The 20,199-nt window shown below is 38.5% G+C and overlaps 1 protein-coding gene across 3 annotated transcripts in view; it reads left to right on the forward strand.

The window, feature by feature from the left end:
- The window catches only part of MYOF (myoferlin), a 109,270-nt gene that overhangs the window by 36,690 nt on the left and 52,381 nt on the right, over window positions 1-20,199 (forward strand). For 2 of the 3 annotated variants that reach the window (XR_007357703.2, XM_048858413.2), the window contains exons 6-17: window positions 4,382-4,542; window positions 5,307-5,435; window positions 7,119-7,181; window positions 7,290-7,340; window positions 9,388-9,418; window positions 9,950-10,065; window positions 11,129-11,255; window positions 12,314-12,417; window positions 13,897-13,965; window positions 14,087-14,130; window positions 15,075-15,157; window positions 17,516-17,554. Coding sequence is in view for 2 of the 3 variants with exons in the window: in XM_048858413.2 (XP_048714370.2) it covers window positions 4,382-4,542; window positions 5,307-5,435; window positions 7,119-7,181; window positions 7,290-7,340; window positions 9,388-9,418; window positions 9,950-10,065; window positions 11,129-11,255; window positions 12,314-12,417; window positions 13,897-13,965; window positions 14,087-14,130; window positions 15,075-15,157; window positions 17,516-17,554 (1,017 nt within the window). In the remaining variant the exon portion in view is untranslated. The remainder of the gene's footprint in view (window positions 1-4,381; window positions 4,543-5,306; window positions 5,436-7,118; window positions 7,182-7,289; window positions 7,341-9,387; window positions 9,419-9,949; window positions 10,066-11,128; window positions 11,256-12,313; window positions 12,418-13,896; window positions 13,966-14,086; window positions 14,131-15,074; window positions 15,158-17,515; window positions 17,555-20,199) is intronic. The other variant, XM_075130960.1, reaches the window with a different exon arrangement.

The raw sequence follows: 20,199 nt of genomic DNA on the forward strand, positions 1-20,199 counted from the left end.
TGAAATAAAGGCACCGTCAAGTTTTTTCAATACAACACATTCAACAGTGTGGTACTTCTAAAAGCAATGGAGGCTCTCTTTTATTTAATAAAGGACTAAATGATGATAGAAGTTGGTGCTATAATGATCTTTATTAACTTTAAATCATTAATCTGACATGCTTTGAGTTGTGTTTTGTTTGGCAACAAAGCAATGGGTTATACATGTGCTAATATAGATTTGATGACAGGGTTTGTTTGGTTTTTTGGTTAAATCGTTCATACTGGCCATTGACACCTTGTGTGGATATTTGTATTTTGCTTATCTCAAGCAGTTTTATTCAATCATTTATTATGCTTGTTTTAAATTTGTCCACCATTCTTGTTAATTTCTGTTGTGTGTCGTTGCCAGATTTTATTTATATAAAGGCTGTACAAGCACAGTCTGGCTAAGATTCATTGAAAAATATACAGTATACTTAGTAAATGAAGAAAGCAACATCAATGTTATTTGTGTATGGTCATAATTACTGAGGGAGAGAATGACCTTCATTTCAAAGCATTATATGGGAATTAATCTGTGAGACTGCAGTTTTAGCTACATAAATTAGGATAAATTATGTAGCTAAAACTGAAGGGTCGGGGTAAGTGGTCAAAGCAATTATTTAGATAAGTTTTACCAGACACCATGTATAAGCAGTCAGTAATAAGGGATATACACTATCATCAGTTTCCAAAGAAACCAGTTCCCCCGTATATGTGCCAAAGCTGGTACGGAGCAGAACAACAGGGTCCTGGCACTGAATTTGCAGTATTAAATATTTCCATAAGTTGAGATGCTCCCAAGTCACATATAAAGATCCAGACTTATTAGAAATTTCCCCAACCCATGAAATCAGAGGTCTGCAAAAGAAAATTGAACACATCCAACAAGTTAACTGAACCTGTTCTCTGTGGGTGGAATCCTCCCCTTGTGTAGGAGCAGAGGGCCCTTTGAAGGAGAGTCTGTGTGGTTCTGATGGTCAGGTAGACAGCAGGATTTGGGAGAGTCATGTTTTGTGCCCACACACCTACTTCACATACAGCCCAGCATACCCTGTGTGACTGAGCAAGGTGTATTTGGGGGTGGGGCTGTCCCACAGGGCGCTGAAAGTTGAAGGATCCACTGCTATGCAGATCTTTTGGTTCTGATCCATTAAATTTACCTTTCATAATTATTAAAAAGGACTGTGTGAAAATAGCAAATATTTAAACAAATCAGTTTAATTCTGATCCATTTCATGGCCTCAAAATATTTCTTTGAATGAGCTGATAGTTTCTCAAGTAAATATGCAACATTTTTAAATAGTGCATATTTTGATGTTAAAATTGATAGTAATTTAATTTTGATAATCTCGAAAGTTTTCCCCAGGTTGGTCCTGTTTTCAAAGTAAGTAAAGATGACAGTATATGAAGCTGTTATTGGAGTATTGTTGGACCTCTGTATTGTAGATATTAGTCATTCTGAGTTATCAGTTATGCTCTCTTTTCACTAATTTTAGTACTGAGTGGTGGTCCTTCAGTTTGGTGGCTCATGAGTCCTTAACCAGCCCTTCCCCTGCTGGATGTCTTTCACCTTATGCTGCAGCCCATTCTGAAACTAACTGCTTCTCTGTGGTATTCAGCAGATCCTGTGGTTTTGAAGTCTCTGCCAGATTTTGACCTCTTAAGATTACTGAAATTAAGTTGTTATTTTCCGGAAAGTCTGTTGCATAGTCTGCAGTATGCTTATAGGGATTTAGTGTACAGGTGACGGGAGAGTGTTCTATGTAAAACATATACTTAGAGGCCAGGGTGTAACCTTTCAGCACAGTTACAGAAACCTGTTCCTCTGGTTTGCCTCTAGGGATGTGTCATCTGCAATCTTTCGATTGCATTGTAAAAAGTGAATCAGTTAGGCCTTTATAACAAAGACAGAAATTAAAATGATAGATTTCTTTGGTGAAGTCCTGGCCCCACTGAAGTCAATGGGAGTTTTGCCTGAGAGGTGGGGAGTAGATACTATAAATCAGTGGTTCCCAAACTTGTTCCGCCACTTGTGCAGGGAAAGCCCCTGCCGGACTGGGCTGGTTTGTTTACCTGCTGCATCCGCAGGTTCGGCCGATCGCGGCTCACAGTGGCCGCAGTTCACTGCTCCAGGCCAATGGGAGCTGCTGGAAGCAGCGGCCAGCATGTCCCTCAGCCCGCGCCGCTTCCAGCGGCTCCCATTGGACTGGAGCAGCGAACTGCAGCCACTGGGAGCCGCGATCAGCCGAACCTGCGGACGCGGCAGGTAACAAACCGGCCTGGCCCGCCAGGGGCTTTCCCTGCACAAGCGGTGGAACAAGTTTGGGAACCACTGCTATAAATTAACAAAGACTTTGGTGAAAATTTCTAAAATTCAGAATAGCACTATGCAAACTTTGACTTGAACTACAAAAGTATCAATCAGCATCAGTTAATATCTGGTATGTGTGACTATTTTAGATAGATAAATGCACTTAAATGCAGCCACCTCCGGGGAGAAACAGAAACCCTAACTGTTCAGCAACTCTACATAAAACTTAGTTTAGCAAAACAAGTTACCAAACAAAACTTTGTTAGTTCACCTTTTCATATATTCAGTTTGTGAAATCAAACTGCCTGTTAGTCTAGTCTCAGAAATGCAGGTGAAGTCATTAGTAGAGCTTGTAACCAGTCAGTTGCATGGGCAGTGTGGGAGACAGATTACGACACAGATGTCAGTAAAATGGAACTGCATATTGTTGAAATTTATAGATGAGTTTAGAATATGGTACTTCATCTGTGTATCCAGGGACACATCCCACTAGGGACATTCACAAGACATGATTAATTTTTTTCATTCACACTCCAGGCCGACAAACTACACACAGAAGTTCAGTAGAGGATAATTCACAGTGTCAGCACATATAACATTAGCTTTCATAAAGTTGCCACTCTCCCTAAACTTCAGTCGTTTACCTGGAACAGGGCTTTTCAACATTTGCAGCTAACCCTCTTCTATCCAACACCTCTAACTCTAGGTTCTTGGCAACTGATGGCTCTGTTGATCAAACTTCCATCATTTCACCTAAAATAAATCCCAGGCTCTGTTCAAGACCCTTCCTTTAGCTAAAAAATTTGCAGGGCTCAGCAGCTGAATTATCTTTATTACTCCCAGGGGCAATTCTGTGCCACTGCACAATGCAGAATTCACACAGAATTAATGCTCTGTGCAGAATTTAATTTCCCCCTGCAGAATTGGTGATGCAGAACTGCTGGCCACCACGAGGGGCTGCTGGACTCAGCAAAGCCTAGGTCTCCAGCAGCTGAGCTACTTTTATGCAGGACCTTTGTGCCTCCAAATTCAAATGTCCCTCTCTTTAGGGACACAATATCCAAGTAATTCAGTATCACCTCATGTCCAATGGGAAAATGGAGGGGGAGTTATGGTACAGCCCTAAGGGTTATAGAACATTTTCTTGGCTAGGCAATATACTGGTACTTGGTCTAAGGTTTTCCCAAGTTCTCAAATAGTGTTGTTATTCAAGACACTAAAAACCTTAATTACACCCAAACACCTTTACCCTTAGTCTGCAGTTTTGTAACTGTTTAATACCATCTAGACAGTTCCATCACTTCTGTAATACACTATTCCTTAATTAACAAAAGAAGTTAAAAACACCATGGGAAAAAAAAACACTCCTTTTGTGGTTTGGTTCTTGTGGAAGTTTTGCAATAGTGGTATATTAATGGATGGACCAATGTTGCAGTGCCAAGTTTAATTCATGTAAAAGGTTGATATTTAATTGATATATACAGAAACCTTCCCAGATTCATAAGTTAAATATTACAGGGGCACCGTCAGAATTTCATTTTAGATACAAAGATGAATGCACTAATCTCCATGGGCAAGTGGGAAAGCCTGAAAATGTTCCTATCTATTTAAAACAGGAGCCTGATGTAAAAAGCTGTGCTATGGTAGGGCCCAATCTACTCCCATTAAAATTAACTTCCACTGGAGAAGAATTGGTCCCTTACTGTGCAGCTACTGATAATGAAATGGTGCCTTGAGGATACTGCCTGGATTCTGCTTTGCCAACAGCTTCTGGAAGTGGATTTGATAGATTGCAAGGGGGCTCCCTTAGATAGTCTTCATCTTGGAGGTGACACGTACATAGTCATTGCATTTAAAATATAGAATTAGCTGCAGGTGGTCCAACTCCACTAGCTTTCAAGAAGGAAGAAGCACATTGATTAGAATTAATTGTTATGAAGTAGCATTAATACACTTTCTGTGCACATCTTTGACCTCATGCTTTTATTACTGTAATTTTAATATTAAACTATTTGTTTACTAATTGTGCTGCTTTCCCCTGTGTTAGATGGAGCAGAAGATGGAGGTTATGAGGATGGGGCTGATGGTACAGTTGATGGCATTGCACCAGCAGTTCCAAGTGACACAAAGGAAGCCCAGCTTGCTCGGCGCATCTCTAAAGGAAAGAAAATGCGGAGAATCCTTTCTAACAAACCCCAAGACTTCCAGGTAGCTGAGTGTTAAATACTGTACTTTTCCTGCACAACCTGAGATAATCTGAATGTCAGATACAAGACAAGCTAATGCATTGTAAAAGGATACAGATTATAACAGAATTGACAGCAAGCCCATCTTTCAAGTGTGTTTTTTTTCCCCAAGCACATCTGTTAAAGCGCAAATATTCACAAAATAAAATCTAGGAGTTTTGCACAACTCTTGCTGAAATGTAGGGAGAAATTTACCTGTTGTGTAACTATTGAGTTTAAACTAGAACAATAAAGGTTTCAGAGTAACAGCCGTGTTAGTCTGTATTCGCAAAAAGAAAAGGAGTACTTGTGGCACCTTACAGACTAACCAATTTATTTGAGCATAAGCTTTCGTGAGCTACAGCTCACGAAATTGGTTAGTCTCTAAGGTGCCACAAGTACTCCTTTTCTTTCTTAGAACAATAAAGATTTCAAACATAATTATGGTAAGAGCAAGTCCAAAACTGAAGATGCTATCTGAGAAAGTTGTGTCCCAGAGTTCTCTGGAGAATATTTTTTAAAATTAAGGTACAGGACTAGCGAGGATGTTAAACAAGTGTTGTAATTATTGTAGTTGGAACATCTGAAATGGCTAGCCAGTCTAAATCTGCTAGCTGCTTTGGTGTTATCTTATTTTGGTGGATAATGGAAAAGAGAAATACTGTTGGTTTCAGTATGATCACAGATAGACAGACACGCACTGTAAGGTATCAGCTACAGCATGCCTTGTGTATTTAATTTTTTCAGATTCGTGTTAGAGTCATTGAAGGTCGTCAGTTGTCTGGAAATAACATAAAACCAGTAGTCAAAGTTCATGTTTGTGGGCAGACACACCGAACAAGAATCAAAAGAGGAAACAATCCATATTTTGATGAGGTGAGTATTTAGAAAATACACATTTAATTATATCTGAAAATCAGTTAGATGGCACTGTCAAATCATCAAAAATCTGTTATTTCAGAAGGGATAGAGGGATCCGGTTCATAATGAAGCACCCCCAATCTGCTTAACAAATAAGCATTTTCTAACATTTTTAAGGTAATTCTGGTTAATGTGTAATGTTAATTTATAAAAAAAACCAACCATTTCTTCACATCATAAAACTCATGCCACAATTGACACCATTTCTGGGAAGAATCAGGGGCCCAATCAACCTCCCATTAAAGTGGATAGAAGCCATCCTTTGATACAGCTGATCATGTGAAATAACAATGACTTGGGTAGACCAATCACATGAATGGTTCTGTTCTTTTCTCTTACGGAGACAAGACAGAGTGTGGTGCTGAGCAGTTGTTCATCTCTTGAACTCAGAGTGGTTCTATTCTGTCACCCTTCCTGCTCAATGTGTATGTGAGGTTTTGCAGGAGACTGTGAGACAGTTTGGACTGTGATACAACCATATAGGGATAAGGTGCAGGTCTCTGTCTCTTCTTTAGTCAAACGTAGGTGATGTGATCTCTTTGCCTGGGCTTGGATGAGAGTGAGTTGGGAGAGGTGTAGCTCAGAATATCTGGAAAGTAATTCAAACCATGGATGCAGGAGAGAATCTGTCCCACAGACTTTATATTGAGGGGGAAAGGCTGAATGTAGGGCTGAGTATATGGAAGTATTTAGCATATGGAATCCACATAATTTGTATTAATGACATGAGTGGCATTCATTTTTGTTACTACATTATAAGAGAATAGGGGCTAAACTCTGGCTTCTTGCACTACTCTGATGCCACAAAGGAGCCAAGTCGGTGGATTAACTAACCAGCTGAAAATTCTTCCAGCATGGTGGAATCCCCAGCTTCTTGTTCTACACCACACCTACCCTACTGCAGCCCCCAGCATAGCTGATACGGCAGCGGTGCACACAGTGTGTCTGGAGTACTGGTGCATTCCATCCATTCCTGCCTGATGTACTGGTCACTTGTGAGCCATTGCCAGCCAATGCAAATGGCACTGGGGTTTGAACCAACCCATGGCCAGCCTCAGCAGGCTACAGGTGGAGTACAGTCACTTCTTCGCATCATCCCCTGCCACTTGGGTAATATGCTGAGCAGAGCTTGGTTGTGCCTGCAGGTCAAGCCTGGTGTTTTTTGGTTAAGCATATTTTATAAATAAATAAATACAAATACTTCACAAAATCTGTGCTACCAAAATCAGTTTTATTTCCATGCAAATAACCATGAAATTCTTAGTGCATGAATCATCCTAGCTGGCACTGGTTGGCATCCTTGTTGATAATTGCAGTAGAGAGGCTAAAGGTTGATTGAATATGCAGACTGAACCACTCCATCAGCTCTCAAAGAGGTTCCGCCAGGGCAAGGTTAAGACACATTAGCAGGTCAATGCCGGGGAAATGTGCAGTGCAACTGCCCGTGCTACACCTATTCTGTGGATAAACAGTGGATTTCACTTTTCAGGGCAGTGCTAAATTCACATGTAGAACATCCAAACAGGAAGTAGACTAAATATATATCAACAGATATATGCCTGGCAAGCTACTTAAATACTGTATGTAGCTGCAAATCATGATGTTAATGTTCTAAATCAGTTTGTTTAATCTTAACAGATATTCTTCTACAATGTTCACATGACCCCTTTAGAGCTGCTTGATGAAACAATAAGCATTCGGGTAAGGAAAAAAGGCATACCTTTGAAAAACTCACTGGATGCACATGACACTGTCCAACTAGTGCTGTATAAAGATTGGAAAGATTCATTCCTTTTTTTTCCCTTTTAGGTGTATGATTCATATTCTTTACGAGCGGACTCTCTGATGGGAGAATTTAAGGTGCGTATAAAGTAGACTTCCACATTCTGCGTATGTAACCTGCACACCTTCTGGGTGTGGTGTTCTGTCCCATCTAGTGGCACTGAGACCACTTAGAGAGAGAGAGAGAGAGAGAGAGAGAGAGAGAGAGAGAGAGAGTTAAATGAGTCTGTCTACAGCCTTAGCTAAAAGCACGAAGCTCCAGAGGTCTCTGGTTCGATCCCACCCGCCGATGACTGGTGTCTGTCGGCATTACAAGTGGGGGCTCACCCAAGATTTCAACTGGGAAGTCTCTGAAGCTCGGGACACACTTCCTCAGCGAGGGGAAGTATGTAACCCACATACTTCCTGGGTGTGGTGTTCTGTCCCATCTAGTGGTACCAAGACCACTTAGAGAGAAAGAATGAGTCTGCTCTACAGCCTTAGCTAACAGCGAGTTGGCTTTTACCTCATGTGGTAGAGGCTCATGCACTGAGGTCCCCGGTTCGATCCTGCCCGCTGACGACCGTGGTCTGTCGGCGTTACACCTACACTTAGGGGCTCAAAGGAAGATTAGAGGAATATGTAAAGCATCAGTTTTAAATGTATTACTAGATACTGTGTTTGAAAAGGTACAAAAACTTACCCTTATAATGTTTTGCTTTTAATGCTGGGAAGCATTTACTCTTACCAGTAGCTTTGGGACAGTCAGTCCTATTGTTTTGTTTGTTGACCATTGTCTGTGCCTGCTAGCACTGCAAAGCCAGGGCAGTTAAGAGAACTAACTCAATAAAGTCAAGGGGAGTTACTCCATATTGACACTGGTGTAATTAAATGCAAAATGCAAGTTAAGTTACCTGGTCTGTATAATAGATGTACCTTTCATGTACAATTAATATTTATAACATGGTTTTCTACCTAAAGCAATAGGACTATCTGTCCCAAAGCTACTGGTAAGAATCTGTATAGTCCAAGAAAAGAAAAATGAATTTCAGTCTCCAAAGGGTAAAACAACTGCTATGGAAGGTCACTGTCAGTTGTACTGTATCACCCAGGTCTTGAAGGAGGAATTCAAAAAAATTGCCATTGGTTTGCAACATTGTCATATATTGAATCATGAGATACAGAATCTCAAAATTTCAGAGAAAGGTGTCCCTTTGTTTAAATAGGCTTGTGTAGTAACAGAGAGGCAGGAGGAATCTCCTTAGTTAGTGTAAATTGTCTTAGCTCTCTTGAAATCAATGAAGCTATGACAATTTACAGTTGCTGAGGATCTGCCCCGGGAAGTGGGGATGCCTACCACAGGTGTTTGTACCCAAAACAATGTAGAAAAAAATGTCAAACAGTTGTAATTCGTACTGGTGAAAATCCACTCCTATAACTTCCACAAGGTCAATATTGGTAAGTACGGTATTTTACCTTTGCCAGTTGCATGCAGTAAATGCTAGTGGGGTAAATTAAATCAGCCTGCAGAACAGTTTAATGTATATGTCTATGTGTATATACATCCAGGTAGATAACTTCCTGGAATATTTTATTTAGGTAGAAAGGAAGGCTTTTCTAAATGAATGAATGTCTCCGTCATCTAGTCCTGCTGAGGTTGCATCTCCTCCCCCCACGCAGTGGCACATTCTCCACCACCTTTCCAGAGGATCACTTAGCAGCATATTGTACAAATGAATCCCCTTCTCTTCCCTCTGTTCCCTTTCTAGCCCTGACAGGAGCATGCCACACAAGGCTTTTATTTTTCATAACACAGAAACAATGTAATAACAGTATGAAAAATTGAAGGGAATTAGGGCCTAACCCCTTACATAATTTCTAATTATAAGGGTAGGTAAGCACTGGAATGGGTTAGTAAGAAAGGTTGTGGAATCCCCTTCATTGGAGGTTTTAAATAGGTTAGACAAACACCCGTCAGGGATGGTCTAGGTACACTTGGTCCTGCTTCAGTGGGGATGAACTAGATGGCCTCTTGAGATCTCTTCCAGCCCTGCGTTTCTAAGATTCTATGATTAAAGCCAAACACACATATTTGTGACTGTATTCTGCTACTTCTTAGGATATAATATTTTAATCTTCATTTCAGATTGACATTGGGTATGTTTATGATGAACCTGGTAAGTAACAATCTCCTCAAAGCCTGAGTTTCTTCTGCTTTTCCTTTGGCTTGAGATGCCCAATTAAACAGGCTGTGACTTTTAGTTGTGTTTCTGAAGTAGAAAAATATGCCTAAACACATATGGATGCAAAGTTAGTTGAGACAGAGACAGATGCTTCAGACCTGCAGCATCTTTATCAAAACCTGCCTTTAGCTCTTCAGTAGTTCCCAAATGTGGTATAAGTAGCTTACATTTTTTTCACCCTGAAGATTTTAATTTTGGTATCATTAACTTAAAAACAAGAATTAAGTATCAAAAGTCATGCAAAAACATGGTGAGAGAATGGTTTCCCTTAGTATGCCACTCAGCATTTTAACATTGTTGCACAGCTTGTTGGGGGCTGGACTTTTTAAAATCAGAAGGAATTGTTTTTAATAATTATGTTCAGGGTAGATTGTACTTTGGGACAATTGGCCTTGATTGTACGGCTTACACTTCTACTTCTTCAGTGAAGGAGAAGGCTGATTTATTTATTTTGCTTTATTTCAGGCCATGCAGTCATGAGAAAATGGCTTCTTTTGAGTGACCCTGAAGATACAAATTCAGGAACTAAAGGCTATCTGAAAGTCAGCATGTTCGTCCTGGGGGCAGGAGATGAGCCACCAGTAGGTTTCCTTTGCAAATGTGTTCATCTTCTAGTCATGTCCCCAGAACCTTCTTTCTTATACACTACGTGCTTGGTACTGGTTAATTCACTTTGTGAGTATCGCCAGGAACTAAGGCCAAGATTTTCACAGTAACTAGGGATTTTTGAGTGCCTAACTCAAGGCACCTTAAAGGACCCTGATTTCCTGAAAATCAGGCCCCTCTGAGGTGTCTCAGGTTCAGCACCCAACATATTAGTTACTTTTTTAAAATCTTGGCCTTAACTACATGGTACTGGCCAGAAAGAGCTAAAAATATAGAACCTCCTTACAATCTGTTTCTTTGCCTAACTACCTCTCACTCCACTACTGCCTTCAGTCCGAATATTGCCATACCAGCTTTCACAGTCCGCTGTTAAAGCCTCTCCCTGGTGCTTTCTTGCTCCCATTGCTGCCTTCCCTCCCAGTAACCTGGTGTATCTCCAGTAGTGGCTCCCACTACTACCTTCCCCTTCTCTATCCTGGTGATTCTTGCAACAAGGATGATTGGGAGAATTTGACAGTTTCCTGTTTGTTTTCAAAGGGGACGTTGTAAATTCTCCCAAATTACTTCAGGAGTTGTACACAGTTTCCAGCCGCAGTAACATGCTTTGTCAGGAGATCTTGTGACTTTTAGTGGATTATACTTTTATAATCCACCAAAGGGTGTGAAAATTCCATACAGTCACCACTGCCCATGAGTGCAAAAAAGCACCAGAAACCTATAAATATCACATCTTCATGGTTTATGCTTATTATTTTAAAAATAGCTATATGGACTGCCTAGAAAAAAAGAGAGTGGTTGCTCCAATTTAATACTGATGAGGTTGAAACTGAAAATAACACATTTTAAGCAGAACAAATTTTTCTGGTTTTATAATTTTATAAACCCTCATTTGTAATGCAAATGCAGATAGATTTTAACTTGTGGGTGGACTAAAGGATGCTACTATGACCAATTACCATATTATTATTCATGACTGTTTAGCATATGATGCCTTTCTTATATATAGGTTGATAATATATACCAATATATCTCCAACAGATGGAAAAAAGAGAGCGAGATAATGAAAATGATGATGTGGAGAGTAATCTTTTACTGCCGGCTGGAATTGCACTTCGATGGGTCACTTTCCTTCTTAAAATCTACAGAGCCGAGGATATTCCCCAGAGTATATAGCTTCTTATTACTGGATTGTACAAGACTGCAATTGATAACTCGTAGAAATATCTGTTAACTGATTTAAAAAAAATTCCCAGACATAAAACAAGCAACCATATAGATTACCACATAGTTTGAGCCCATAATTCTGTGATGGTTTAAGCAGCCCATTTCTTTTTTCAATATTCAATCAAATCTATATAACTTTTGTAATGGGTAATACAATGTTATCATCTCAGATTAAGTGAAATTTTATTATAAATGGTGATGGTGTGTTGTTTGATCTACTGGTGTCCCTTTGTCCCTCAAACAGAGATTCGAGATGATAATTCAACTGAGTAGGAAGTCTGTATTTGAAATCCATCCTTTGATTCTGAGTTGTCTCTGTTTAATTGCTCTACACTTTCTCCAAACCCCAAGTCAAAGCTTGTTGAGACGAGTTCAAAACTCAACAGGTTAAACAAATTGTTCCTAAACAAAGTTATTAAAGCCCATCATTTTTTTCCAACTTATTCTAAATGCAAATGACACAAAATGAATACTATCAATAGATACTGGCTTCAACATCGGGAGAAGGGAAGTAGTCCCTGTGTGCAATACACAAAGTATTGTGCGTCCCTGGAAATTCATTATACCTTAGACATTTTTGGTAACAGAACATGTCTGGCTTTTCTATTCAGTTCTTTCTCCTTCACTGCGCCCTTTCTATGTCTGGGATGACAAACAGGCCACCTTCAAGACTGCTGATCCATTGCTACTTGCTGGAGGGTATGAAAGGATTGCATAAACTCCTGTTTCCCCAGCTCTAGGCTAACATCAAAATTCACTGTGATCTTCTCAGGACCAAAATTTTAGAAGTTGCTTCTAAATCTCAATTATTTTTTCATTTCTAGCAGCAAATATTTATTTTTGAAAACTGAATACATACGGCAAGATTCTGACCTTAATTATGTCTATGCAACCGCATTGACTTAAGTAAGATTGCTAAGAAGTTACTGAGACCGAATTAGGCCCATAATCTTCAAGAAAAGGGTTAAAGTTAATTTTTGCCTTATAATTTCTCCTTAGTGGATGATGCTTTTGCGCAGACTGTTAAGGAACTATTTGGAGGTAATGCAGACAAGAAAAACCTAGTAGATCCATTTGTGGAAGTTTGTTTTGCTGGAAAAAAGGTATTTGTCTGAGTTAATATTCAAAATCTTGCAAACTAGTCATATACTTGAAAACTGTATTCACACGTCTAAGTGTTTCTTAAGATGATTGAACTGTAGGTCCACAGTGCATTGTCAACAAGAGAAAATGACTTTCAGCATATCTAGTTCAACACTTTGTAAAACAGGAAGGAATAGGTGGAGCTAAAATCTAGGAGTGAACATGAAATATTAAAAATAAAATCATGGGGAACTTCAGTTGATAGAGACTAAAGTTATTCATCTGCATAAGGGTTTACAGTACTGGGTCATAAAGCATATTCAATAGACTGAGGACATACCATAACATACCATAGAAAGGGTTTTTAAAGGTGTGCTAATGACTCTAAAAGAATGTATGACTAAGATGTAGGGGCTTGACCACTTCAGATTACCTGTTTATCGGGTTGCTTTATATAACTGATTGTACAGTAAATCTAAGGGCATAGTTGCACGTTGCACATACACTAGTTTTTCATAATGACTTGCTTTCATTGCAAAACCAAACACCGACCCAAACATCAATTCCATGTTATTGTTAGCACTTAAATCACTGCTGGTTTTAGGCACCGGTGGTATAAACAGTTGCACACGATGCCACAGCAATGAGGCCTCTAATAGGTATCAACAACAATGGGAACCTGGTTGCCAATACAATACATCTTTCATCCAGTCCAACATGTAGACAAACCAAACATGAATTCACCAGGGCTGATCATCCCTTTTTGTTTATTTTCCTGCTGTCATTCAGTCATATCTGGGTGCCACTGTGGTAGCACCTTTTTTGCGCCTGGAGGAGTTGATGAGCAGTTTTTTCTGTCAGTTAGAAGCTCCGAAGAACACTGGTTTGGACAACGGTGGAATAGTTTTGCCTCTTGCATTTAGGTTGCATAAGCAGATCAGATCAGCAATAATTACCAACCTAAGCAGGACCGGCTCTAGGCACCAGCAAAGCAAGCATGTGCTTGGGGCGGCACAATTCCAGGGGCGGCATTCCGGCCATTCTTGTTTTTTTATTTTTCTGCTTGGGCAGTTGCGCTCTCGGTGCTTGGGGTGGCAAAAAACCTAGAGCTGGCCCTGAACCTAAGGCTAATGACTCACTAAATCATGGAAAACTTAATATTCACCAATTTATTTGAGCATAAGCTTTCGTGAGCTACAGCTCAGGTCACTGGATGTAGCTCACGAAAGCTTATGCTCAAATAAATTGGTTAGTCTCTAAGGTGCCACAAGTTCTCCTGTTCTTTTTGCAAATACAGACTAACACGGCTGTTACTCTGAAACTTAATATTCACCATTAGCCACTGTAGGACCCTGTGATGGCATACCATTTGACCAGCCTGAATACAATTTATCCTAAATTGTGACTGGTTCCATGCTTTTTTGTCTGATTTTTGAGCTTGAGCTACTATAAAATCTGTTTCATTTGGGGTGTTTTTTGTTTTGTTTTGTTTTTTGCAGGTTTGCACAAATATAATTGAGAAAAATGCTAATCCAGAATGGAATCAAGTTGTTCATCTTCAAATCAAGGTTAGCTTTCGTCTTGCTTCTCTAAATATCCACCATCAGTTTTTATTATTTTATTCAGAACGTTTTTTTAAAATGTGAAAGATAAATAATGAATCATTTTATTTTCTCGACTTTTTTCCAGTTTCCCTCAATGTGTGAAAAAATAAGATTAACAGTTTTTGACTGGTGAGTTTTGACTGTTTTGTATAAAGTATTAGATAAAATAAAATTGTGTTGAGTGGAAAAAATCCTGTTTCTGTATAATTCACAGGGTTTTGGAACCGTAAGCCCTGATTCTGTAAAGCACTTAAGCAAATGCTTCATTACCCTTCCTGAACAGTGATGCTTTCCTGAATTGGGGCCATAAATAGTACGGCATTGGCACACCATTGATTTCTGTGCATGAAATGGGTTAAATAATACTTATAGAATAACTTTCTAATAAATTATTTTACAATTCTTCCCCATTATTTTACCAACTTGTAGAGATAGGCAAATAATTCACCAATATTTGCAAACATACATTGATTCCATATGTTTGTTTCCAAAATTTATATGACTATTTTTGTAATTATTTGCCTAACTCTAGTCAGCAATGTATATTATATTGATTACCATGACATTGGCTGATATTCAGTGTATCAAGCCTGTGTACAATTTTTGGACAAGTGGGCCAAACATTAATATGCTCAAGTTATAAGTTTTATTGTTCTTACTGTGGGCCTGATTGCGCCCTGATTGTTAGGCATAGTTCTAGGCTGGGGATGGAGCCACCCAACCCCCAGGGAGCGGAGCAGAATACCTCTTGGAGTTCCAAGTGTACAGAGATTGCACATCTCTGGTTACTACACACCTTTATGGGTTGCAACTTACTTCCTCTAGCTGGACTGCCAGTTCTGAGACTGAAATTCTGCCTGACCCTTGAACTCTGCAACGCTGGGAACAGCTTCTTATGCTCTCCCCTCCTACTGCACAGCTATGTAAAAGTCAGACATCATCTGGTGTTTGTTATTAAAACATGCTAGGTGGTCTAAACATATATACCCTGTAAATACATTTAGCCATTTGTAGCTTGCCTCTATTTAGGATGACCATTGTTGCATTTAATTACAATCTTACATTTCATATAGGGATCGTCTTACAAAAAATGATGCAGTAGGAACAACGTATTTAAGTCTCTCCAAAATTGCTGCTTCTGGTGGAGAAGTAGAAGGTGAGTTATTCAGCTTACACATTTCAGCAAGTATTTTCTGTGTATTTAAGAGAAATGATGGGAGAGTGTAGGGAAGTTTGCTTTGCTGGAGTTCCCTGTGTTATACCAGTTCTGTGGCTTAAAGAAGATCTTCTGTTTTCAGTGCTTTCTAACTGGCCACTTTCCAGAACAGTAACTTTACTTTTTGAAAAATCGCATGGTACTGAAGTATTAATAATTAATTCACAAAATCTAAGAAAGTATTCTGTATATACTAGATAATTCAAAACTCAGTTTTCTGGTACATATAGAAAACTTTATTGAATATTTCAAACTCCATATAACTGTTAATTCTTCAGTTGATCTATAATCCAGAGTACTATAGGATATTTTTAGTGAATTCAGCGTTTATGAAAGGGGCCAATTTGAAGTTCACTGTTTCAGAACCAGTATAGAATGGGGAGCCATAGCAAATGTGACCTTGGCCGCCACTTCTTTGCCACGCTGCCCAAACCTTTCTTTTGGAGAAACAGCCTGAAGTCAAGAGACGATTAGCCAGTCTTCCTGATGAGACTGCCTATAAGATGTCAATTGTGATGTGAGTACCAGTCTGGTAAGAACTGATCCAAGACCACCTCTCATTTCCCATATGCCACTGAACAGCGGTCAAATGGCAATGACTCTTGGTTACTACTCACACCAGTGATCTAGAAGAGAGGGGTTCTATATCTCATTGCCTGAGCCTACCTAAACTGCAAATCACTGGATTCATTCAATAGTTTTCAATTAAATTATTTAAGTGGATCCAAGCATGTGTCAAAGTTTTTCAGTCAATTGGTTCTGCTACTTATTGAGAAAACTAAAAAGCTGAACTGATGATGACTGCAAGAAAACTCTAGGTAGGCAAAGTTTCCATCCTCCTGAGATATTTTCTCTATTAGGGCTTGTGTGATCTGTGAACTTATTGAAATATTGCAAGAAAAATATAATTCAACAACATTTTTCTTCCCATAGATGGTTAAGAAAAGACAAAATTGAGATTTCCTTCCTGTTTCTGTTATGCTATACTTATAACTATTTCAGTGTAGTTTATTTATTCCCATTAGTTACAATTATGTTGTAATTTATTTTATTAATAATTTCTTTATCTACTCATAATATGTTTCTAACCTAATGATTGATGTGTGTGTATATACACACAGACATACATACATACACAATTTCATCTTCTTATAGAAGGATCCCATTTATTGGTGGGCCAACTCCTTGACAAGCATGGCGTTGTTTTGCCAGAAATCCATGTTTAATGTTTGTCATAAAAGTTTTACAGCATATTAACTGTTCCCATAGAAGAGTTCACAGTAAATCATGCTTGATATTTATATAGCTGCCTAATATAACAAGTAAGGTGAGTTAGCCTGAAGGAAGCTGGCCCCAAATAATTTCCATCATTTGAATTCTGAATTAGTATTTTTCTCTGATATATGTAATGAAACATTCTTATAGTTGTCTAAGAAAAGCCCTGCTTGTTCATGAGTAAGCTACCAGGTAAGTAGTTTAAAAAACAAAACTACATTGGCCTCAGTCCTGTAAAGACTTGAGCATGTATTTAACTTTATACACGTGAGTACACTGGTTTGAGAACTATTCATGTGCATAAAGTTTACATGTGTGCCAATCTTTGCAGCATCAGGGCCTATGAAGATTGTTCTGCCTTCTCCTCTGCAACAAAGTTACTTCATTTCTTCTGTGTTTCTGATTTGAAATCTGGGTGCTTAATTACTGGAAAAGTCTTGCTCAACATCTCTTCTGAAAATTGCTATTCCAGTGTCAGATCTTCAATACAAGATCCCAACTCTCCTCCCCTTGAGGTCAATGGCAACACTCCCACTGATTTCAAGGTGTGCAGAATTGGGTTCCAAGAGATCAACTGATCAGAACTAGAATCAGCTAGAACTAGTCTAATCATTCCAATAAATGAAAGTATCCTAACATGTTCTAATCTGCAACATGATTGTTTCCTTAAGTGAAAAGTTTTATGCAAAAAAAAAAAATCTATTTGTATGATTTTAGTTTTTAAGATAGTAGTTAAAAGTATTTTAAATAAAAAATCTTATATGTGGCACTCAGACAGAGGTGCTGGAACTCACAGACACCAAAATTGTATTTTGATGATAGCCCTGGGCATGTCTTTCTCTGTTTAGAATTTATAAAACTAGGGAAATACCACACTCCATTTTCTTCAAGCAGCAAAACTCCAGGCCACTCCAAAGTCACTTCAGCTTTGATTTAGTTTTAAAGCAGATTTCACTTTGATATGTTTAATTTTTAAGCTCTATAATTTCTTGTCATGTAACCTGTTGTCTTTTCATAATATAGAATTTTCATCTTCGGGAACTGGGGCTTCATCGTATGAAGGTTTATATCTTGGTCTTTAATTTGATTTTGCTGTCCAGTGCCCAATCTGAGTAATACTGTCTCAGAGCAAAACCAAACTATTTTATAAACATTTTAAAAAATATATTTAAAGGATACAATGCTACATTTGGAGACTATTAAATATTACATACTATTTAAATCAGTTTTGGCACTGGAATTGGTTTGAAAATATTCCTGTTTCGCTGATGTGTGGTGCTGCATTTTAGAGCTGAGCATGTAGGTGTTTCAGTTATTAGGCACTCTGACAAATGGCTTGCAGTTTTTCAGTTAGTAATGAAAGGCTCAACTGTGTATGCTGCTGTAGAGCTCCCTGTAAATAATGAACTGCCTAAAAGATTTCACAACTCTTTTGCTTATGCTTAACTGGGTGGATAAATAGATCTGAAAAAGAAACCTGATTTACTCTAACTATGAACAAATTGGTCTTTGCATTGTAACCTAGAGTTGTTTTTGGAAATCATTAAGTTAAAAGTTGCATTTATTTAATAGAAATAAATACAGATTAAGTTTCAATGCAGTTGAAATGTAACTGAATGTTAATAAGTTTATCCACCCAAATGCTTTGCTTTCTTATCTCAGATCCAAAAGTGCAGCATGGCTTACTGAAAAATAGAATAGTGAATAAAAGCTGAAATCATTTTTATGAAGCATTTTCAAGCCTTGCTGATAATCAGCTCTTTAAACATACCATCTTTAAATGAAACAACATTGATTTCTTTAGAAATGCGCTTCTGTTTGAATTTAGCAGCAACAGTATACAGCAGACCGATTAATTCAACATAGAAATCTATTTTTAGAAAGAAGGGGTTTTTTTTAGTATTATCCCTGTGTTTGCTTCTAATGTCAGAGGCAAGTGTTTCTGGGTCATTTAGCAGTGGAAGATGAGTTCAGTGGTATTCAGATGTAAAGCAGAAGAAACAGAGGAAAATTAAAACATTTAGGGTTGAATGAAAAGTTTCTACTCCATTGAAATTGCTCACCAAAAGTCTGGACAATTCTTAGCCCTGTGCACACAGCTGAATTTTACCTACACTAAAGTTTTATGCTCCTTACATTCAATTTTAAAATATACCACATCCACAATTTTAACCAAAATTATGGTTGTAGAGTCATTCACTTTAGGAAACCAGGTTGCTTCATTTTCCCAAATCTAGATGATTAGTTTGTGGAAGCAAACTCATTTTAGCATGATATAGAATATATATAACTAAGGCCCTACTTGAATTGCAGGATGATTGTCAAAAAATTTCAGCTGAGTTGCAGGCAAGCCATGGAAAATTGCAGAAAGGTAATAATGGACCTTATTATTTCCGGTAATAAAGTCCATTATTACTTTTCTGTGATTTTCTGTTGTCAAGAGACTGGGACTGAGAGCAGAGGCTCCGGCTGTTGGCCTCCTGAGCCTGAGAGAAAGTGCTCCCATTGTCAGGGGCCCGGGGTAGAGAGCAGGGGCTCAGGGCTCCCACTGTCAGCTCCCGCTGTCAAAATTGTGGAGGAAGCCTAATATTGCAGAATCTGCAATTTCCGCAATATTGCAAGTTAAGTAGAGCCTTATATATAAGTAATATACAAATCTCTACTGGACCGTGCATTTACCATTAATCTTTCCCCACAACATTATCCCTGTACATCTGCAACAATCAGGGAAAAGTCAATACTCAAATTAGTTTATAGTAGTATTCCATCTTCAGGAAAGATGTAAATGTGGGCCAAATTCTGTCTTCAGATATACCTGTGCAACCTCAATGAACTCTGAGGACTTTATATGTAAGAAGAGCTGGGGCACTTAATACTTACCTACAATAAAAGGTCATCAGGCCAGTTCCAGATATTTTTTTCCATTAGTAAAATCATTTCATTTCATATAAAGACCTATGACTGAATCTCTCTGTGGTCCAAACCCAACTAAGAAAGAAAAACAGCTACGTAATCTGAGTGTAACATGAGCTGTCCAGATGAATATTAAAATGAAAAAGTATTTAGGAGTCCTGTGGCCCCATCCACGCTCTGTAGTTTAGACATGAAAGAGTGTGAACCACTCGAAACTTTGACAAAATGGACAAAGTTTACTATTGTGGAAGCAGACAAAGCACAAGGCACAGAACCATTTTACATTCTGCAAAGCTGACACAACTGTATTTGTTTTGCCAGTAAGAAACATTGGGACATTCATATTCCCTTTTACTATCCAGCTAGCTTTACATATTGCTCAGTAGTCAGCCATCAGTGAAAGACTTGTAGGATTTAGCTCTTTATCTTCACATTCTTCTGTCTTTATCCTAATGGTAAAGCCATCATTTTGTGCTTCAGATTGCCCAAAGTAGTTTCTGAAAAAACTGATAGGTGTTGATGAAAGACCTGGAGCCTATCTCTGATCTCATTTACTGCAGTATAGATGAGAAATACCTCCATTAAAGACAATGGAGATACAGCCGGGTAAAGCTGTAGAGAGCTCAGAATCATGCCCCTGATCTCAAGCACCATCCCAAATGTAGAGTATTTCTCTGCATGTATGGCTGATTTATTTCTAATTTTTTGTATTATTTATATGTTCATCTACCAATAACCTAAAAGCACTTTTAGGGGATATATTCAAATGTTGCATAAAGGCACAATTAACTCCT

The sequence above is a fragment of the Caretta caretta genome, chromosome 7, assembly GCF_965140235.1.
Source record: "Caretta caretta isolate rCarCar2 chromosome 7, rCarCar1.hap1, whole genome shotgun sequence".
Lineage (NCBI taxonomy): Eukaryota > Metazoa > Chordata > Testudines > Cheloniidae > Caretta > Caretta caretta.